The sequence below is a fragment of the Prosopis cineraria genome, unplaced genomic scaffold (assembly GCF_029017545.1).
Source record: "Prosopis cineraria cultivar Desert tree isolate PC_DT_omini unplaced genomic scaffold, ASM2901754v1 PC13, whole genome shotgun sequence".
In the NCBI taxonomy this organism is placed as follows: Eukaryota; Viridiplantae; Streptophyta; class Magnoliopsida; order Fabales; family Fabaceae; genus Prosopis; species Prosopis cineraria.
This window is the reverse complement of record NW_026555344.1, coordinates 10,382,313-10,398,457: the sequence shown is the minus strand read 5'-3', so window position 1 is coordinate 10,398,457 and position 16,145 is coordinate 10,382,313. Positions and strand designations below refer to the sequence as shown.

At 32.7% G+C, this 16,145-nt stretch overlaps 2 protein-coding genes across 5 annotated transcripts; both read right to left on the bottom strand.

Annotated features, from left to right (window-relative positions):
- Positions 1-1,366: 1,366 nt before the first annotated feature.
- On the bottom strand, positions 1,367-3,723 carry LOC129290284 (uncharacterized). 4 transcript variants are annotated; one of them, XM_054927011.1, is made up of 3 exons: positions 3,210-3,723; positions 2,455-2,562; positions 1,367-1,582 (listed from the first exon to the last, which is right to left on the bottom strand). In XM_054927011.1, the coding sequence occupies exons 1-2, from the start codon at positions 3,595-3,597 to the stop codon at positions 2,489-2,491; spliced, it is 462 nt and encodes a 153-aa protein (XP_054782986.1). In that variant the 5' UTR covers positions 3,598-3,723; the 3' UTR covers positions 1,367-1,582; positions 2,455-2,488. The 4 variants fall into 4 exon arrangements, with proteins under 4 accessions (XP_054782986.1, XP_054782987.1, XP_054782984.1 ...); XM_054927012.1 differs by having other exon boundaries at positions 2,460-2,562; XM_054927009.1 differs by having other exon boundaries at positions 1,367-1,610; positions 3,210-3,722.
- A 5,011-nt stretch (positions 3,724-8,734) lies between these two features.
- On the bottom strand, positions 8,735-15,305 carry LOC129291037 (uncharacterized membrane protein At1g16860-like). Its single transcript, XM_054928139.1, has 6 exons — positions 15,095-15,305; positions 12,690-13,612; positions 12,239-12,394; positions 11,208-11,419; positions 9,507-10,900; positions 8,735-8,967 (listed from the first exon to the last, which is right to left on the bottom strand). The coding sequence occupies exons 2-5, from the start codon at positions 13,542-13,544 to the stop codon at positions 10,708-10,710; spliced, it is 1,416 nt and encodes a 471-aa protein (XP_054784114.1). The 5' UTR covers positions 13,545-13,612; positions 15,095-15,305; the 3' UTR covers positions 8,735-8,967; positions 9,507-10,707.
- Between the last annotated feature and the right edge of the window lie 840 nt (positions 15,306-16,145).

Here is a 16,145-nt window from a genome sequence, read left to right as displayed (position 1 = left end):
TATCAACCGCTCGCTCTTTAGGTGTATCAAAGATTCATTTTCATTTGTTCGACTCTTCTGTTGGCATCTCTATTAGCCTTTATTCAAACGACTTTAATTGATTTTTTACTAATTTTTTTAATATTCGTTTCTCCAATTATGTCATCATTTTAAATCTGATCTTTTATTACATTCATTGCTATACAGCATATTTGGTCTCAACAAAACAATTAATACATTCCCAAATGCTATAAAGTACCTTATCTTTTATTTGTACAGAATATTTTTAATCAAATTTCATCTATCAAATAATTATTTATCTTCAAACTAATCTAACCTTTTATATTTACTTTTATTAATAAAATTTTACACTCTAAAATAAACATAAATAATTTATTCAATAAGAACACTTTTAAAAGAAAAATAATAATTATATTTTAAAAAATTAAAAATATTTTACATTTTTAAACATTTAATTTTTCAAAACATACCTTACATTTTTTAATGAAATATTTTCATTAAAAAAGTTTGTTAGGATTTTGATTCAATTGTTAATGTTGCTGTTTGCGTGGGTTCATGCATCCCTTCACCATAAGCCACACTTTGTTGGTCTTTTCTTGAATCATTATTGTAAGAGCTGTTTTAATCATCTGATTATAATGATTCATATTCCATGGCACCCAAGGACTCAATCCAAGATTTGTAAAACTTGATAGACACTCAGTCATACACAGATCAAAAAACAGGTCGTCTTGAGAGATTATGTTGGAACCCTCTAATCTAATAAGATTTAAACAAGCAAAAGACAGAAAATACAGTGCAAATGGGGACTATAAATACTTATGCTGCTGAATAATAAAGTTGAATTACAGGAAAATAATTATTCAAGCCACTCTCATCTCCCCCACACACTCAGTACACTTTTTATCAAAAATACACTCAGGACAATATCACAACCACAAGCTACAACAAGAACAAATGATTAAGAAAGATGATCTTCCTCCCCCCTAACCTCGCATTCGAGAGGGTAAAGCTCTCCTCACTACTCTCCACTTTCAAAAGATTCCACACCTCCCTCTCTAGGCTAAGGGTCAGATTTAGAGATCCAAAAAGTTACAAAAGACTGAACACATCCCTAGCGACACCTAATCCCTATTCATACATCACCTTTTCCCCAACAGCCAGGAACATTTGGGCAACTCACTTATCCACATTCTTCAGTCCACTGGTGTTGCTCTTCCCTATATCATTTCCCTTCCCATAGATTATGCTATAGGCCATATGAAATGATGTATAACTCTTTTCTAATTCTTCAGCTCTATCAGATTACTAATTAAACCTTGACAGGATTACTTATTAGTTGCAGAGGGAAGAAGAGGCCACCCCAAGAATCAGAAGAAACAATAATATTGAACTTAGGATGATAATAATTTACAATGCACTCCAATTTCCAAGGTAATTATCTCTACAATTATATATAAGGGGGATTGCATGGCAAGTTTCCTCAGTAAATAAGAACTAAGAAACTATTATTTCTGCTTGCCAATGAAGATGTTGCATCTGTACAGCCCCTCCAGCCAAGAGATGCATCGCCGTCATTACACTACATAAATTTACAAGTCTGGATGAGCCTGCCAAAGTAGGTATAATACAATTAACATCATCTAAAGGTGTAACAAGAAAATTAACATAACCTAGATTCTTATGCAAAAAGACAAAAAACAAGATAAAAAAGATAAAAAAAGGAGAATGACCAAAAAGTCCCAAAAGAGGAAATTAGTGATAGTTAGGTGTTCTAAAGAAAGCGTTGCAAATATTGATTCAAAAGTTGTAGACATGAATCTCAGTTGTTAAATTCAAGAATTTAAATGTTTTCTTTGCAATTAGAACTTCTGAATTTCCATTATTTGAATCAAACTTATTTTTATCAAGGACCTGACTATCATTGATTCCCTCTTTAGGACTTAACTGTTAGTCTTCCAATAAAAACACAAACAGCACTCATCTTATAGCTTAAGTTAAGAACTTCCACGATATCAAGGAACTCCAAACATGCATAGGTTAGAGTCTAAATCAACATAAAAGGTGCAAGGTATGATCTTCTTTATCACTTTTTAATTCCATACACCGCAGTCTAGTAATTCATTTTCTCAAAGACGTGCTGCATTCAAGTATATTAGAAACACAGCACTAGTTTTGCTACAAAATAAAGAAAAACAAACCTGAAAGTAACATAAACATAGAATCAGGTGGCAGTCGCTATTTAAAAAGAACTTTTCATTGTAACAATTAGCAACCCAGACTCAATATATAAATAAAGGGTGAGGAGACAAACTTAAAATTAATTGGTCAGCATTCCACAAATTGCATTATTGAACAGATACATAAACTGCATGCTCACATCAACTTTTTAGTATAAGAATTTCAAGAAATCAGAAAGTATAGGTCGACTTGAGAAACAAATGTCCCACGCACATTACCCCAGATGCCAGTTGATAAAAGCCGGTGTTCACCCCTCTTCGTCCTCAGACTGAGAATCAAAACTGGACGCTGTTTCCATCTCCACTGGATGTGGAGCACCACCTAAAAACGAAGACAAATAGCTGATAAGTTGCAGAAGGCCACAATTTAATCACATGGATTAAATGAATAAAGACATCAACAAACCGAATGCCTCTAACGCTGACTGATAAACTTAAATATAAATCATTTTGAAGGCGACTAGAAAACTACAAAACAAGCATTGGCAGTGGGCCGCCTCTGTCATATAGGATCTGAATTAATGACATTTGGTAACATTCAAGTAAAATACGGCAAATGCATAAAGGATTATAGCTTGTGCTAAGTATAAACAAAAACGTTTGCCAAGGTACATTAGGAAATCAACCAACTAGTACCCACGAACCAACATAATGTACTCCAGTAGTCTTCAACCAATATCCCAATTTCGTTCTCTTCAACTATAATTGCTTTCCTATATTAATTAACAAGCATTTCTATTGAGAGAATAATGTTGTGGCTAAATGCCAGTAGCCTCTCGAACAATTGGCAAAAGAAACTTGAATGAATTCTGCGTGACCAAAGTTGGATCATTAACCAATTTCATCAATTGCATAGATATAAAACAAAATTTACTTGTAAGACAAATAGATAGACAACATTTTTTTGTAAAATTATTTTGCCTTACAAAAAGTATATCCATAGAAGTACCAAGGTAAAAAAGAATTGACCTTGGATGAAATAGGAGGACGAAGGCCAACCACGAACAGTGGTGATGGACATAGACTCCTCCTCAGTGATGGGATTTGCTAACTTGTCGAGCAATTGGGCAAGACCGTTAGATGCGGCGCGAGGCGGTGGAACCCAATATGAGGAACCAGGTAGAAAGGGGAGCCAATCAGGAGCAGATCGGCGAACAATGATACAGTGGATGGCATCCTCAAGCTTGCGAATCAGAGGGTCGACGTTGGAAGAGGAATCGAGGTCACCGACATCGGAAGAGGACTGATTGGATTGGGTCCGATGAGGAAAGAGTCGAGACGAAGGTGAGAGAGATTTGGCGGATACAGTTCGGCCGAGATAAGCTAGGGTTAGGGTTTGAGCTATGGATCTTGCCATCGAAGAAGACGATGATATGAAATCTGAAGCGAAAACGGTATGAGAGAGAAATCGGATCAGGCAATCGCAAATGCTTAAGTAGAGAATGGCTGAAGTGGAGGTCTCAATCTTTTTCTATTTTTTCCGGAAAGGATAATAGAAAACTTATAGTTAATTATATAAATGTATAAAAGTTATATTTTTGTTCCCAACTGTGATTCTTGGACGGAGTTGCAGAGGCAAGCCTTCTCTGTCTATTCGCTTAAGCAGAATATAAGCTGTCAAATTTAATATTTTAATTTTTAATTTTTAATTTATATTTTTAAAATAAAAATTATTAAAAATTTTTATAAATATGATTATCAATATGAAAGTTTCAATTTAACATGAATTGTCCATATTTAATATTAAAATTTTTTAATTGACTTTATTTTTTAAAATATATTTAAAAAGTCAATTAAAAATTTTAATATTAAATGTGGACAATTTAGCTCAAGAAATTATAAAAAAAAGCATAAATACTATTTTATTGCAATTTTCCTCAATTCTTAATTTATTAATGAAAAGTTGATTATAAAATATATTCAAGATGCATCTTAATTTCCTTTCCTTCGCTTGAGAGTTGATTTTTGGTGGATAAATTTCTTTTGTACTCATCATAATCTATCTAACTGCAATTCAAATTAACAGCATTTATAAACCATACTTTTCTCCAACAACATTAGCAATTTCAACACTATAATCTTGGACATTAATCATTTGCTTCATAAATTTTGGCAACAAAATTTTCAAGTCATCTAATAAGATTTATTTTATTTTATAGTTAGCTTCTGTCCTTGGTTATTTTGTAATACTTTAGTTTTAGGAAAAATGACAGTTAGGTTCAAAACACTAAATTAAATACCAATTAAGTCTTTGATAATTTTTTAAAAAAATAAATTGAAAATTTTGATCCAACTTATTAAAAATTCAGGAATTTGAATTGCAAATAAGTATTTAAATATAAATTTTTATTTATAATTATTTAAATTGATATTTATAATTCATTTTGTGAAAAATTTTATTAAGGGCCTAACTGTCATTAATTCATTTCTTTAAGACCTAACTATCATTTTCCCTTAGTTTTATGACTTTTTCCTGAACAATATATTTATATTAACTTTAATTATAAAATATTATTAAAGTTCATGAGAAATTCAAAAGCTTATTCTAAATTCTTATAAATACGATTTGTTGCTAGACTTGAATGGAAATACTGAATAGAATGGAAAATATGTATATTATTATGAAAGACATGTACAAAATTATATGTGCACAAACTTTATAACAAGATAATTAACTGTAAATTATAATTAATAAACTTAGTTACAAGTAACTAACTAAACAAAATTAAGTTGGGCCCGACATCTTCACAAGCTAGAGCATGAACATTAATCATGAAAAGGCTGGGGATTTAAATGAATGATCTTGGTTTAAAGCTTTCACGAACCATATAACAATCAAGTTCAATATGTTTGGTGCGCTTGTGAAATGTGGGATTAATAGCAATTTGAAGAGTAGATTAATTCTCATAATTCCAAAAAAAAAAAAACAGGACTTGTATTTTCCCACTAAAAATCATCGAGAACATATATATATAAACAACCATTATATATATATATATATATATATAACGATTTCAAAGAGGCAAACACAAAATACTCAATTTTAGAAAAAAACCAAGAAACAATAGTTGTAAATTTTAAAGGAATTAATATAAAAATAAATTTTAATTTTCAGATAAAATTTTTCATATATTTATGATTACTAGAAAATTAATATTACATGCATTGTAATAAAGAAGATTCTAACTGGCAATAGATCCAACCGCAAGTTACTAGAAGTGAACAACACTACTTTCTCCAAAGTTAGTTTTATAGCATCAAATCCATAGATACTATATTCAAGCTTACCTCTTTCTTAAGCAATGGGAGGTAATTACAAATAATATTTGCAACCTTGTTTTTAAAAAACCTTCCATGATTTTAAAAGAGTTAAGTGCATCAACCAAATTAATGTGGTTCTCATTCTCAAGGTGGATCATCCTGCTATGTTCAAGATGATTCCAATCTCATTGTGCAACATGAGTTTCAAGATCATTACAAGGATTCTAGCCAACAGGTTTCAAGTTATACTATGAATTACTTTAACTTGTTAAACCAAATCAATGTAGTATCATTGCTGGGGGCCAAAGATGTGATGATATTATCATAGCTTAAGTGAGTGATTCACAATATGAGGACAAAATGGGAAGGAAAGGCTTTGTGGTTATCAAAGGAGCTATGGAGAAGGGATATGACAAACTTGACTAGAATTTTATAAAAGATACTCCTGGTAGCCTAACTTTGAAAGAAAATTTCATCAAGTGTCATGGCTTATGTTACTTTGACATCTGTGAAGGTACTCTAAAATACAGTAATGGAGCCACATGCACTTGAAAAGAATTACATGTGCATAGGAGTATAGTTTTTTATATATTGCGAATTCGTTTCATGTTACTTTCTAACCCAGATCCACAATTTTTTTTTAACTCAACCCAGTAAATTTTAGCCCACAATTTCACCTTACCCAAATACAAATATTATTGTATAAAAAATTATCATTTATAAAACAATTTTTATTATTATTATTTTTTCAATTATTAATATGTAAATGAAATTACTCAGAATCTTGGCTTGCCACTACTAAAATATATAGTGAAGAGACACAACTTTTTCCCTGACTAAAGAAGTGATGCAAGGTGGCAACCCCCTTAATCTTTTTATTTTTGCGCTTTTTTATGGAAAATTTTTGGTAGTTGATTCATGGATGCATCAATATAATATGGAGGCCATTAAAAATGGCTTCTAGATATCTATATATAATACGTTTTTTTTTTTTTTGGTTGATGATCTCGTTTTATTTACTGAAGTGAGTGGGGAGTGAATTGGGATGGTCAAAAGCTGCTAAAAGAAAAAGGGTAGTTAAAAATGTTATGCAACTTTTCTACGAATCTTCAGGTCATAGAATTAGCTTGCCTAAATCAAAAGCTTTTTGCTGAAGGAAAGTAAATTACAATAGGATAAAGGAATTGAACCAAATATTAGTAAGGGTTGGGTCTTTTGAAAGGAGTTAGTTTCTCATAACATTGAATGCGTTTTATTTTTAGTTTGATAAAAGTTCATTTATAAAAAATTCATTTGATAAAAGTTAGTTATTATAAGGAGATTTATGTTTGAATACATTTTTTTGAAAGTTAAATTTGACAAGCTAAAAGTTGTTTAGATAATATATGATAGAAAGTGCTTTTAAATGTGTAATTACTAAAAAAGACAAATTTTATCATATGTGGTTTTTTTATGCTAATCTTGATTTATTAAAAAATATATAATATTTTTATTTGCATTTAAAAAAAAAATATTAACAAGAGACAACATGAAAAAGAGTTGGTTAAACATTTTAACTCTCACATTTGAAATACCAAAAACCACTCTCCCTAACTTTTTGAAAAAGGACTTTTGATGCTAATATAAATGGACTTTTAGAATGTATATTTAAAAATAAAATGTTAGGCAAACAACTTTTACTCTCTAAAAGTCACAAAAGTCCTTTTGAAATGTAGAAAGTAAAATACTAAACAGGCACATAGTTTATTAAAGTTCAAATCCTCATTGAAAAAAGTATCTACATTTAATACTCAACTGTGTCTTGAATAAGATTATCTTTAATAAAAGAATGCTTATAAGCAATAATTTAAAAAAATTAAATAAAAAAAAAGGAATCGAGCCAAGTGTTGAGTATTGGTCTATTTAGAAAAGTACTGGAAAATACCCTTTCTTCAAAGAGGAGTTACCAAAGCTAGTTTTGTTCTTATTATGCAAAAAGTATGGAAAATTTGTTAACTTTGAAGGGTAAATACTCAATATATCATTGCAAGATTTAGTAGTTCTCATCAAGTCAATGTTAACTGCTCTACCTAACTATACATGCAATCAATGCTCCTTCCTAACAGAATTCTTAATGAAATTGAGGAGCAACTGAAGAGTTTTCTTTTTGTAACCAAAACAAGATCAGTAGGAAAATACACTCAGAAGATTGATTTTATAATGAAGTTGTGTTGGGATGGGGACTACTCACTAAACCAAATGCTTTTGTGGGTGCAATGCATCAAATTTATATATGATTGTGGAGATAGCTTATACCCTAATGTAATGACCGACAGATTGGCTTTTTGTAATTTGGAATAGCATCTATCTTTTTTGGGATGACTTAAAATTTAAATTTTTGTTATATACTTGTTATCTTCTAAAATTTATGAAAATTTTGTAAGATATGTCTTTTAATCTCAGCTTCTTTATAGTCAAATCCTGGCTCTGTTTCTATGGAGAAAGTTGGTGAATGGTCATACATAATACCATATTCTAGTGGGATAAGTCATGAGAGGTCCCCTTTTGAAAATTCCACTGTTTATTTCTTAACTAATTTTACTTGCAAATTCGTGTTTTGATAATTGTAAATAATGATATTAGAGTATCAAGTACTTGAAAATTGTGATATATTTAATAAGCTTTTCTTTTACAAATTAAGACATTTTCCTCATAAATTATCATTTTGATGATTAAGAATTATAGAACAAGTACTAAATTTTTAAACCAATTCATTATTAGACTTACGAATATTTTAATCCTTATTTAAATTTAATTTAATCTTTAAATCATGTAGGTATCATTCCCTCTTCACCATTAGTAATTTATATGTATCTTAAATAATTATTTTAATCATGATTGAAATGAACATTCCTTGAACCGTCGTTCATTAGCACTATTAATAGGTACCATATGAATAATGTTGTTAGAGATTTTTGATATTCACCCTTGGGATGTAATGATATTTTAATTGTTTACGTGGAATAAATTTTGTTTTTGCCTTCCATGATTTTGTACCATGTCCTTATATCATAGTAATATGAAAACTCTCATTTTAAATGTAAGGTCACGAGTTTGATCCCATACAGTACCATTTAGTATACCTCATGCTCTTAATATTGTAATTCAATAATAATAGTAGTATAAAGTAATAGTATTCAAAATTTATTGGTAGAAATTAGATAACTATAAAAAAAATGTTAAAAAAACATGACTGAGAAGGGAATTCGAACTTAGCTTACTTTAAGAAAGAGACAATATTTACAAGACACTAAAGATTTTATAAACAGACATAATGGACATTAAAATTAAAAACAGGAAATATTAGTTTAAAGGTCAGAGCTCATTTTGATGTTGTTTTTCGCATCCTGATTTCGCAGCATTATCCTCGGCTCCCAAACCTCCTTTTGTGGATGCTTGTTTCATCTTCTCCCCTCCTTTACTAAATCTGCACAACATTTCATCAATCTTACACGTAAGGTGGTAATAACTGAATTGACTATTGGTCAACCCAAAAATCATTAAAGTAATTATTTAATTAAAATTAAAATAATATTTATATATATAATCCTAAAAAAGTAATATTTCAGGGAAAAAAGCATTAATCAAATAATGAATGGAACATTCATATATAAATCACACATAATCTAACAAAATAGAGTTACTAAAGCACAAATATAATGGATTGTTTTTTTTCCCCCCCTTTAAACTCAAAATAGTGTCATTTGAAGCTTAGTAAGAGAAGAAAATGGATATAAAATCCAATCTGATTGCCTCATTTAAAACTCTTCTTGATTAGATCGCTTCACTGGTTTATTGTTTGACCGGCTGGTTGAGTTTTAATATCATGCTCTCAAGAGCAATCCTGACCTCAACAGTTAGAATCTTAATATTACATACAGATATTTACATAGAGATATATAGATTTGGATTCTTGATATCAAATTTTATTCAACTTGTCACAAAGATCCAAACAAGGTGGCTTACCCTAGATTTGGAGAAATGAAACGGGAATAAGCTTCCTTTAACAACTGCCACGACCAAGTACTTGGAGACCAAACTTTAGAATACAGAGAATAGAAGCTCCTTAGTTTCTGCCATGGCCAAAATGATGGTGCTGGTTCCGTCCTCTGCTTCCGCTCTTCGTCTCCATTAGTCACAGTAATAAAGCACAAGCACAAGAACATGAACAAGCACACTGTTACTATCAGAATAGCCCTATCTCTATCCATTGTGATGTGATTTGCATGAGTGTTAAAGGATATGTCACGCCATAAATAGGCCTCCTTTCTCTCTCCCCCTCCCCTTTTCCAGAATGTTAACCTCGCCTCTCAACGACACGTTCTTCATTTCCACCGCATTCTTCACACACGTGGCTTTCATATCAAGGACCATACTACCATTTCTCTCCATAATTATCTTCTTTTTCTTTTTAGTACCATTAAAATAGAATGCCGATGCCCTTTTTGTTTATAACGTCTGTTTTCCACGGGACTAGCACAAAAATAAATATGCAATCTTCAAACCCTCTCTTGTATCAAGGTATTAATTGATACCAGGTATGCAAAGTGCATAAAAAAAGTAATTATAATGTACATCCCTCGATGTCTTCTGTATCCTGGTTCTCTTTTCCAAGCACCAAATAGATTGGAAAATGGCATCCTAAGGTACCATTTTGCTCCTGTCTAACATTCCAATGAAAGCTGAGAGATGGATATACATCAGATTGTGAATCATAAACGGAGGAGCCATGTCGCAATTCTTTTTTTTTTTTTTTAACTCAGGCTAAATAAATAGTTAGAGAGAGTGAGATGAAGGTCAAAATGTAAACTGAATAATTACACTGCTTTTTTGGTTCATTTGATTGATATATTATTCCCAGGCAAAAGAAAAAAAGATTATTAGGTATCCTTCTTACACTAGGACATGTATAGACAAGGGAGTAAAGCCAAGCCAACCATTGGTTTGGTTGTAAACAGCAAGTTCCTCGGGGAAATACAACTTATCTCACTACATAAAAACCACATCCTCATTAAAAATAAACGAATAAGATTTACCATTAGCTATACATCAAACTAGGAGTTTAGTGTGAACCAAAGGGGTAAACTTGTAAAACCGTCACACTTGGGCTACAAACAAAACATCGATATTTGACATGGGAAGAAGAATACCTAACAAGAGGTTTCTGCTACACTGGAATGACATCAACCTTAGAGGTATCTTCACATCTCAAAACAATACCCTCGAGATTAGCTGGAAATATACATTTAGCCCATTGACATCCTGTCGCCAGAGGCTCTGGTGGCGGCATGATCATAAGCACGTTATCGTTTCTCTGAACAACTCCCATCACACTAACTGTGCTTCCTTCTTTGATGTACCTACAAAAGAAGCATTGCAAACACTCATGAGAACATAGTGGTCTTGCACTTAGTCAACAATATTAAGAGGTTTTACTGCAGCCATCATTTTACTGTCAAGAAGCATGACATAAATTGTGTTCTGGCTGTATATTACATATCTGACAAACAAGCAAAACTATAAGTTGCCACCAATTATTTATGTTGATAGCAACAATATTCAGTTTTCTGCCTCCCAAACACTAATGAAAAGGGATTGACCTTAAACTGATTCTTATAAACAAATGACCTTCGAAGTTTCAACTCTAGCCAGACAAAAATACTTTACCCTTCTTTTAATCGCATTATACGATCATCACTTGAAAGGTTTCTCTCTGCCAACCATCGAAGAAACTCAGGGGACATGTCTTTATTGGCTGGTTTGACATCGATTACAATTGAATCATCAACATATGGAGTCACCCTTGCACCATAACCTGTTTTAACCAGTGCTCTCAATCCAGACTGAAAATCAGAGATGTAGAAATCCACCACGTGCCTCTGCATTAAATTAATATAATTAGAAGTGTAAAAAAAATATATATATATATCAGGTCTTACAGATATTAGACTACGATTTCCAATATTCACAAGTTCCTGGCCTTTGGTCAGGTTGTTTTCTTTATAATAAAAATGCCTTTTTTATCCCAAAAAAAAAGGTTTCCTTGCCTCAGCAAGTCCATTCAACACAGGAGAACAATTCAAATGATTCTGAACCAAGAATTTCCACAAAAAGTAGCCACATGCCTTAGATTACATCGGGCATGAAGATTCACTTTGTAATGATAATGTTAACAGCATACTCTCACAACAGCAGCTCCAGCCAAGATCATATAACAGCTACCAGAAATTGAAAAGAGTGAAACTTAGGGATAGATTTGTGCAAGCAAGCATGCACACTCAAAAAATAAGTATCAGTCTTTCATCAAACTTTTCCCTTTTTTTTTGGGGTGGGGGGGGGTTGGGGATGAAGAAAAAGGGGTACAAGGCCATTGCAGGCAAACAATTTTCATGGAAGCACAAGTCACGGGCAGCGGGCACCTTAAAAGCATAATCTAAGAGCACAAAAGGAAACAAATAAAGGGTGTGATTCAAGTAAAGACTTCGAAATAAGGAGTGGAGGAAAAAAGGTTCACATAAGCTAAACGCATCCAATCATTTTTTTTTTTTTTTAAAAAAGTATTGAAACGATTTACAAGTCTGAGGATATAGAGAAATCTAAAAAAATTTAAATTTTATCCATTATATGATCAAATCAGTCAAAGAAATCTAAATAACTTTGTCAGTTTTTTTTTTTAAATGACTGACTATTTAGATTACCTCAGTTGATCTGATTCCCCATGTAAAACGGTGATGCTTAGGATTGGCTGGCTTTGAACCCCATCCTCGATATTCATACAACTTTGTTGATGTATAGACACATCTAGGAACTTTTCCAAAGGAGGACTCAAGTGGAACATTACCACAGGTAACCACCTTCAAAAGGCACACGAAACAAATTATTTGTCCGTTTCCCTCATTCATGCAAACATAGCAACATAAAACAGTCACACTGATACAGTTCCAGACAGCAGAAATCAACCAGTCAACCATTCAAGTCATGAATGCAATGGGATCTGTGGCAAGGAAATCATTTATTCAACAATCAATGGAAGGAGGAAACCCATACAGAGGAATCCAAAGGAGATGGGTGGTTAGGCAAGGAATTGTGCGTGAATTATAAGGATTAATTGCACTAAACATGTATACGTTAAATTAATTGATAACATACCCCAGAAACTTTCACAAATTGCCCATTCTTGGCAGTTCTGAGTTCAGCATCAGGATAGCGTGAAATGAAACCAACAATCGCTCTCCTACCACAACAACTATTCCAGGTGAATAGAGCCGTAACAGCAGTAAACAGGATAACTACAACAATGAGGAGGACGGCATTGCGGACAGCTCCAAGAATGAAACCACCAGCAATAAATCCCATAACAAAAATCAGAATTACAGACCACAGTATTGGCTTCGGGAAATTCCTCATGAAGGAATATTCATCACCTAGGCTGACAGTGGTCACAGCTGGATTGTGAGCAACTGAGGAACCATGTGATTTCATGGATCCTGTGGACTCTAATGGACCAGACACCTTCCTTGGAGCCCCAGATGAATTCAGAGGACCAGATGTAATAAGGCCGGTGGTAGGAAGAACTGGAATTGGACCAGAGTTTTGGCGCGTATACCCTCCAGATTGAGGGCCGGATGACTTCTTAATCGGTTCCCCATGTTTATTCAATGGACCAGAATTGGTCTTCTTTGAGACTGAAGCAGATACACTACCAGATGTAGTATAACCAGCTCGAGCAGCTGCATTTGGCATGATTGGTCCAGAATGCGAAGCAGCACCAGCAAATGATCCAGTCCTTGAGGGAGCATTATTTAATGGGCCAGATTTTCTAGATTTAGAACCATCCCCAGGGATATCAAACATTTTCCCTAATTCTCCAGACTTTTTGATGTCACCACCAGTATAGGGCATTGCAACCGAGCTCATTGTAGGAGTCCTTTCTTTCGGTTGTTCAGGCCGGCCTGATACATACAGGCCATTGCTAAGTTGATGAGATGGGAATCTTGAACCCATCTGGCTTCTTCAAACTGGCCTAAAAGAGGCACCTGAAGAAGAAGCAGTACCAGTGTGCTGAAGTAATACTGCAAATAGTGCGGTCATAGACAATGTTAACATAAACTCTGTTCATAAATCCTGAGTTCAATGTACAGATATCTCGACAGTTATCTAGACAAAAAAGATGGTATCCAAAACCTTGTCTCATTAAAATCTTCATGAGAAATTCAACAGCAAATTCAGAGTTGAAGTTTGTTCCCTTTGTTCGGACAAGAACTTAGAATAATGACAGTCAACATTTTCCATAATATGATCAGCATGTCAATATAAAAACTAGGATAATTTGATTTCATTAGATTAGCCAAAAAATTAAGAGAATATTATCTAAAACTATAAAAATAGATCACTGGTAAGAAAGTACAGGTACAAAGAATCAACAAACAAAGACCGCTACCGCTAAGAATTTAAGAAAAAAACAGAGGAAACGAAATGAGGAACAACGTTAAAATGAAATGAGTATATAAATACATATATATATATATATATAAAGAGAGAGAGAGCATTATGTATATCTGCTTAAAATTAGTTAACAAGGAGCAAAGCTTGCAACTGACCCATACTATTTTACCAGCGACGGCATTTGATTCAGAGAGAAACATGTGATTCCTTTTTATATTCCTCAAAAAAAGTTCCATAAACTACTGTCATATATACAGCTACCTGTTCTCTGATAAATTCAACCATTCTACCACCAACCCACCTCTAATAATCTTTCTTAAAAATAAGGAAAACTTACAATAGCTGTCAATCTTACACAAGCATCTAGACCTTCAGATTCAAAATAGGGACTGAACAGTTAATACTTTTATAGGGACCAAAATATGAATATAATATAGCGAGTCTCCACAATTTGATTACTCTTTGGACGATGATTCAACAGTTTTAAAGCATCTGTGAACAGAATAACACCTCGCCATAGAAAAAAAATGGAAAATGAGATGATGCTCAGACAAAATTGAACATACTACAGCGGATCTGACCCAAACAGAAATTTCGGCCCCAAGGCTACAAAGATCTCTGAAAACTGGGTTAAAGGAAAGGAAAACCCAAAAAAGAAACTCGCTCCGAGATCTAGCCATCTTTACAGAGTAATGTTAGATATAAATGGCATAGCAATGGCTGAAAAAAGATGAAACCCTTGTTCTAAAATGGAATTGATTCCACCTGTAAATTTTTTTCCAGTACCCACGTAGCGCCAAAACAAACAGAAAATTTATAAAAAATAACAAGTTACCTCTACAAAAATGAGATTAAAAATTGTTACTAATTTCCAAATAAGAAACATACAACAGAAACCTAATCATCAACAAAAACTCAAAGGAGAAAAAACAAATAAAAATTTCACATCTCAAATCCAAGAACAAAATAAACCCAAACGTTCAGTTGAACAGAAGAGATGCAATGAAGATCTACATAAAGAAGAAGAAACTTTATGGGGGTGGGAAGCTGAAAAACGATGAGAAGAAAGAAAAGAGAAATGGCCGATTGAGTAAGCAAGGGAAGAGTACCTGAAGAAGAAAAAGAGGAAGAAGAAGAAGAAGAGTGGATCAAAGAGAGCAGTGGCAATGGCGGTGGAAGTACAGGTGACTGTGGTGGCGGTGGTCGAGGGTGAGAGTCTGAGATCCCATCTTCAGAGCATTCGCCATCTCTGTCTGTAATGTTAGGCCTCTCAGTTATGCTGTGAGTGTGTCGCACTATAAAAAAGAGGAAGGCCTGCCTCTCTCTCTTCAAAGAGCAGCAACAACTGGTAGGTTGTCTCGTCCGGCCAAAACCACCAAACTGACGAAAAGATATTATTATTATTATTATTATTATTATGAATCTCTATATTAAAAATATGGGTTAAAAATAGGGTTAAAGATTTTTTCCCCCTAAATTTTTTCCCAGAGAGAAGCATGTGCTAATAAGCGGGGTGTTCATCACAAATTGTTTGTGATATTTGAGCAATGTAATTAACAAACATATCAAAGATGCGGGATCTCAAATGTAAACAAAATATTTCAAATTCTTTTACCTTATTTTACTAAGATATAAAAATATAAAAATAATTGAAAAAAGCACAAGTGCTACAATGATTACAAAAGTATTGAAAAATAAATTAAATTTTAAATACAATATGATATGAAAGATAATTGAGAAACAAAGTGTTTAAGTGAGTCGTTGTTTGTTTGTTTGTGCCTTCTTTCCTTTTTGAAGCTTTATTTATAATGTTGGCCTGAGTCTGTTGGTCTTGCAATGTTCAAAGCTCATATGTCAAAATATCCAATGTACATGGCATGATCTCGCAAGATTTATGGCACATTTAAGTACCAATATTTTAATTACTTCCTCTAAAAGAGTAAAACACAATTTTCATGAATTATTTATTTTTATACACAGGTTTTATTTTAAATTTTTAAATACTCCCTTCATTAAAAAATATAAAGCATTATTGATTAAATCTTACCCTCAGTAAAGTAGTAATTTATTTTCAAACTAATTCTATATTTTCATATTTTACTCCCATAAAATAAGATGTTTCACACTAAAATAAATATAAAGTGATTTATTCAATAGGAG

Excerpts from the sequence above, each read along its gene's own strand:
- LOC129290284 (XM_054927011.1), bottom strand. The coding sequence starts at position 3,597 with ATGGCAAGATCCATAGCTCAAACCCTAACCCTAGCTTATCTCGGCCGA. Across the intron at positions 2,563-3,209 it reads GTCCTCCTATTTCATCCAAG|GTGGTGCTCCACATCCAGTG; the intron begins GTCAATTCTTTT and ends CTTCGTTTTTAG.
- LOC129291037 (XM_054928139.1), bottom strand. The coding sequence starts at position 13,544 with ATGGGTTCAAGATTCCCATCTCATCAACTTAGCAATGGCCTGTATGTA. Across the intron at positions 12,395-12,689 it reads AATTTGTGAAAGTTTCTGGG|GTGGTTACCTGTGGTAATGT; the intron begins GTATGTTATCAA and ends TGCCTTTTGAAG. Across the intron at positions 11,420-12,238 it reads GGGGAATCAGATCAACTGAG|AGGCACGTGGTGGATTTCTA; the intron begins GTAATCTAAATA and ends AATTTAATGCAG.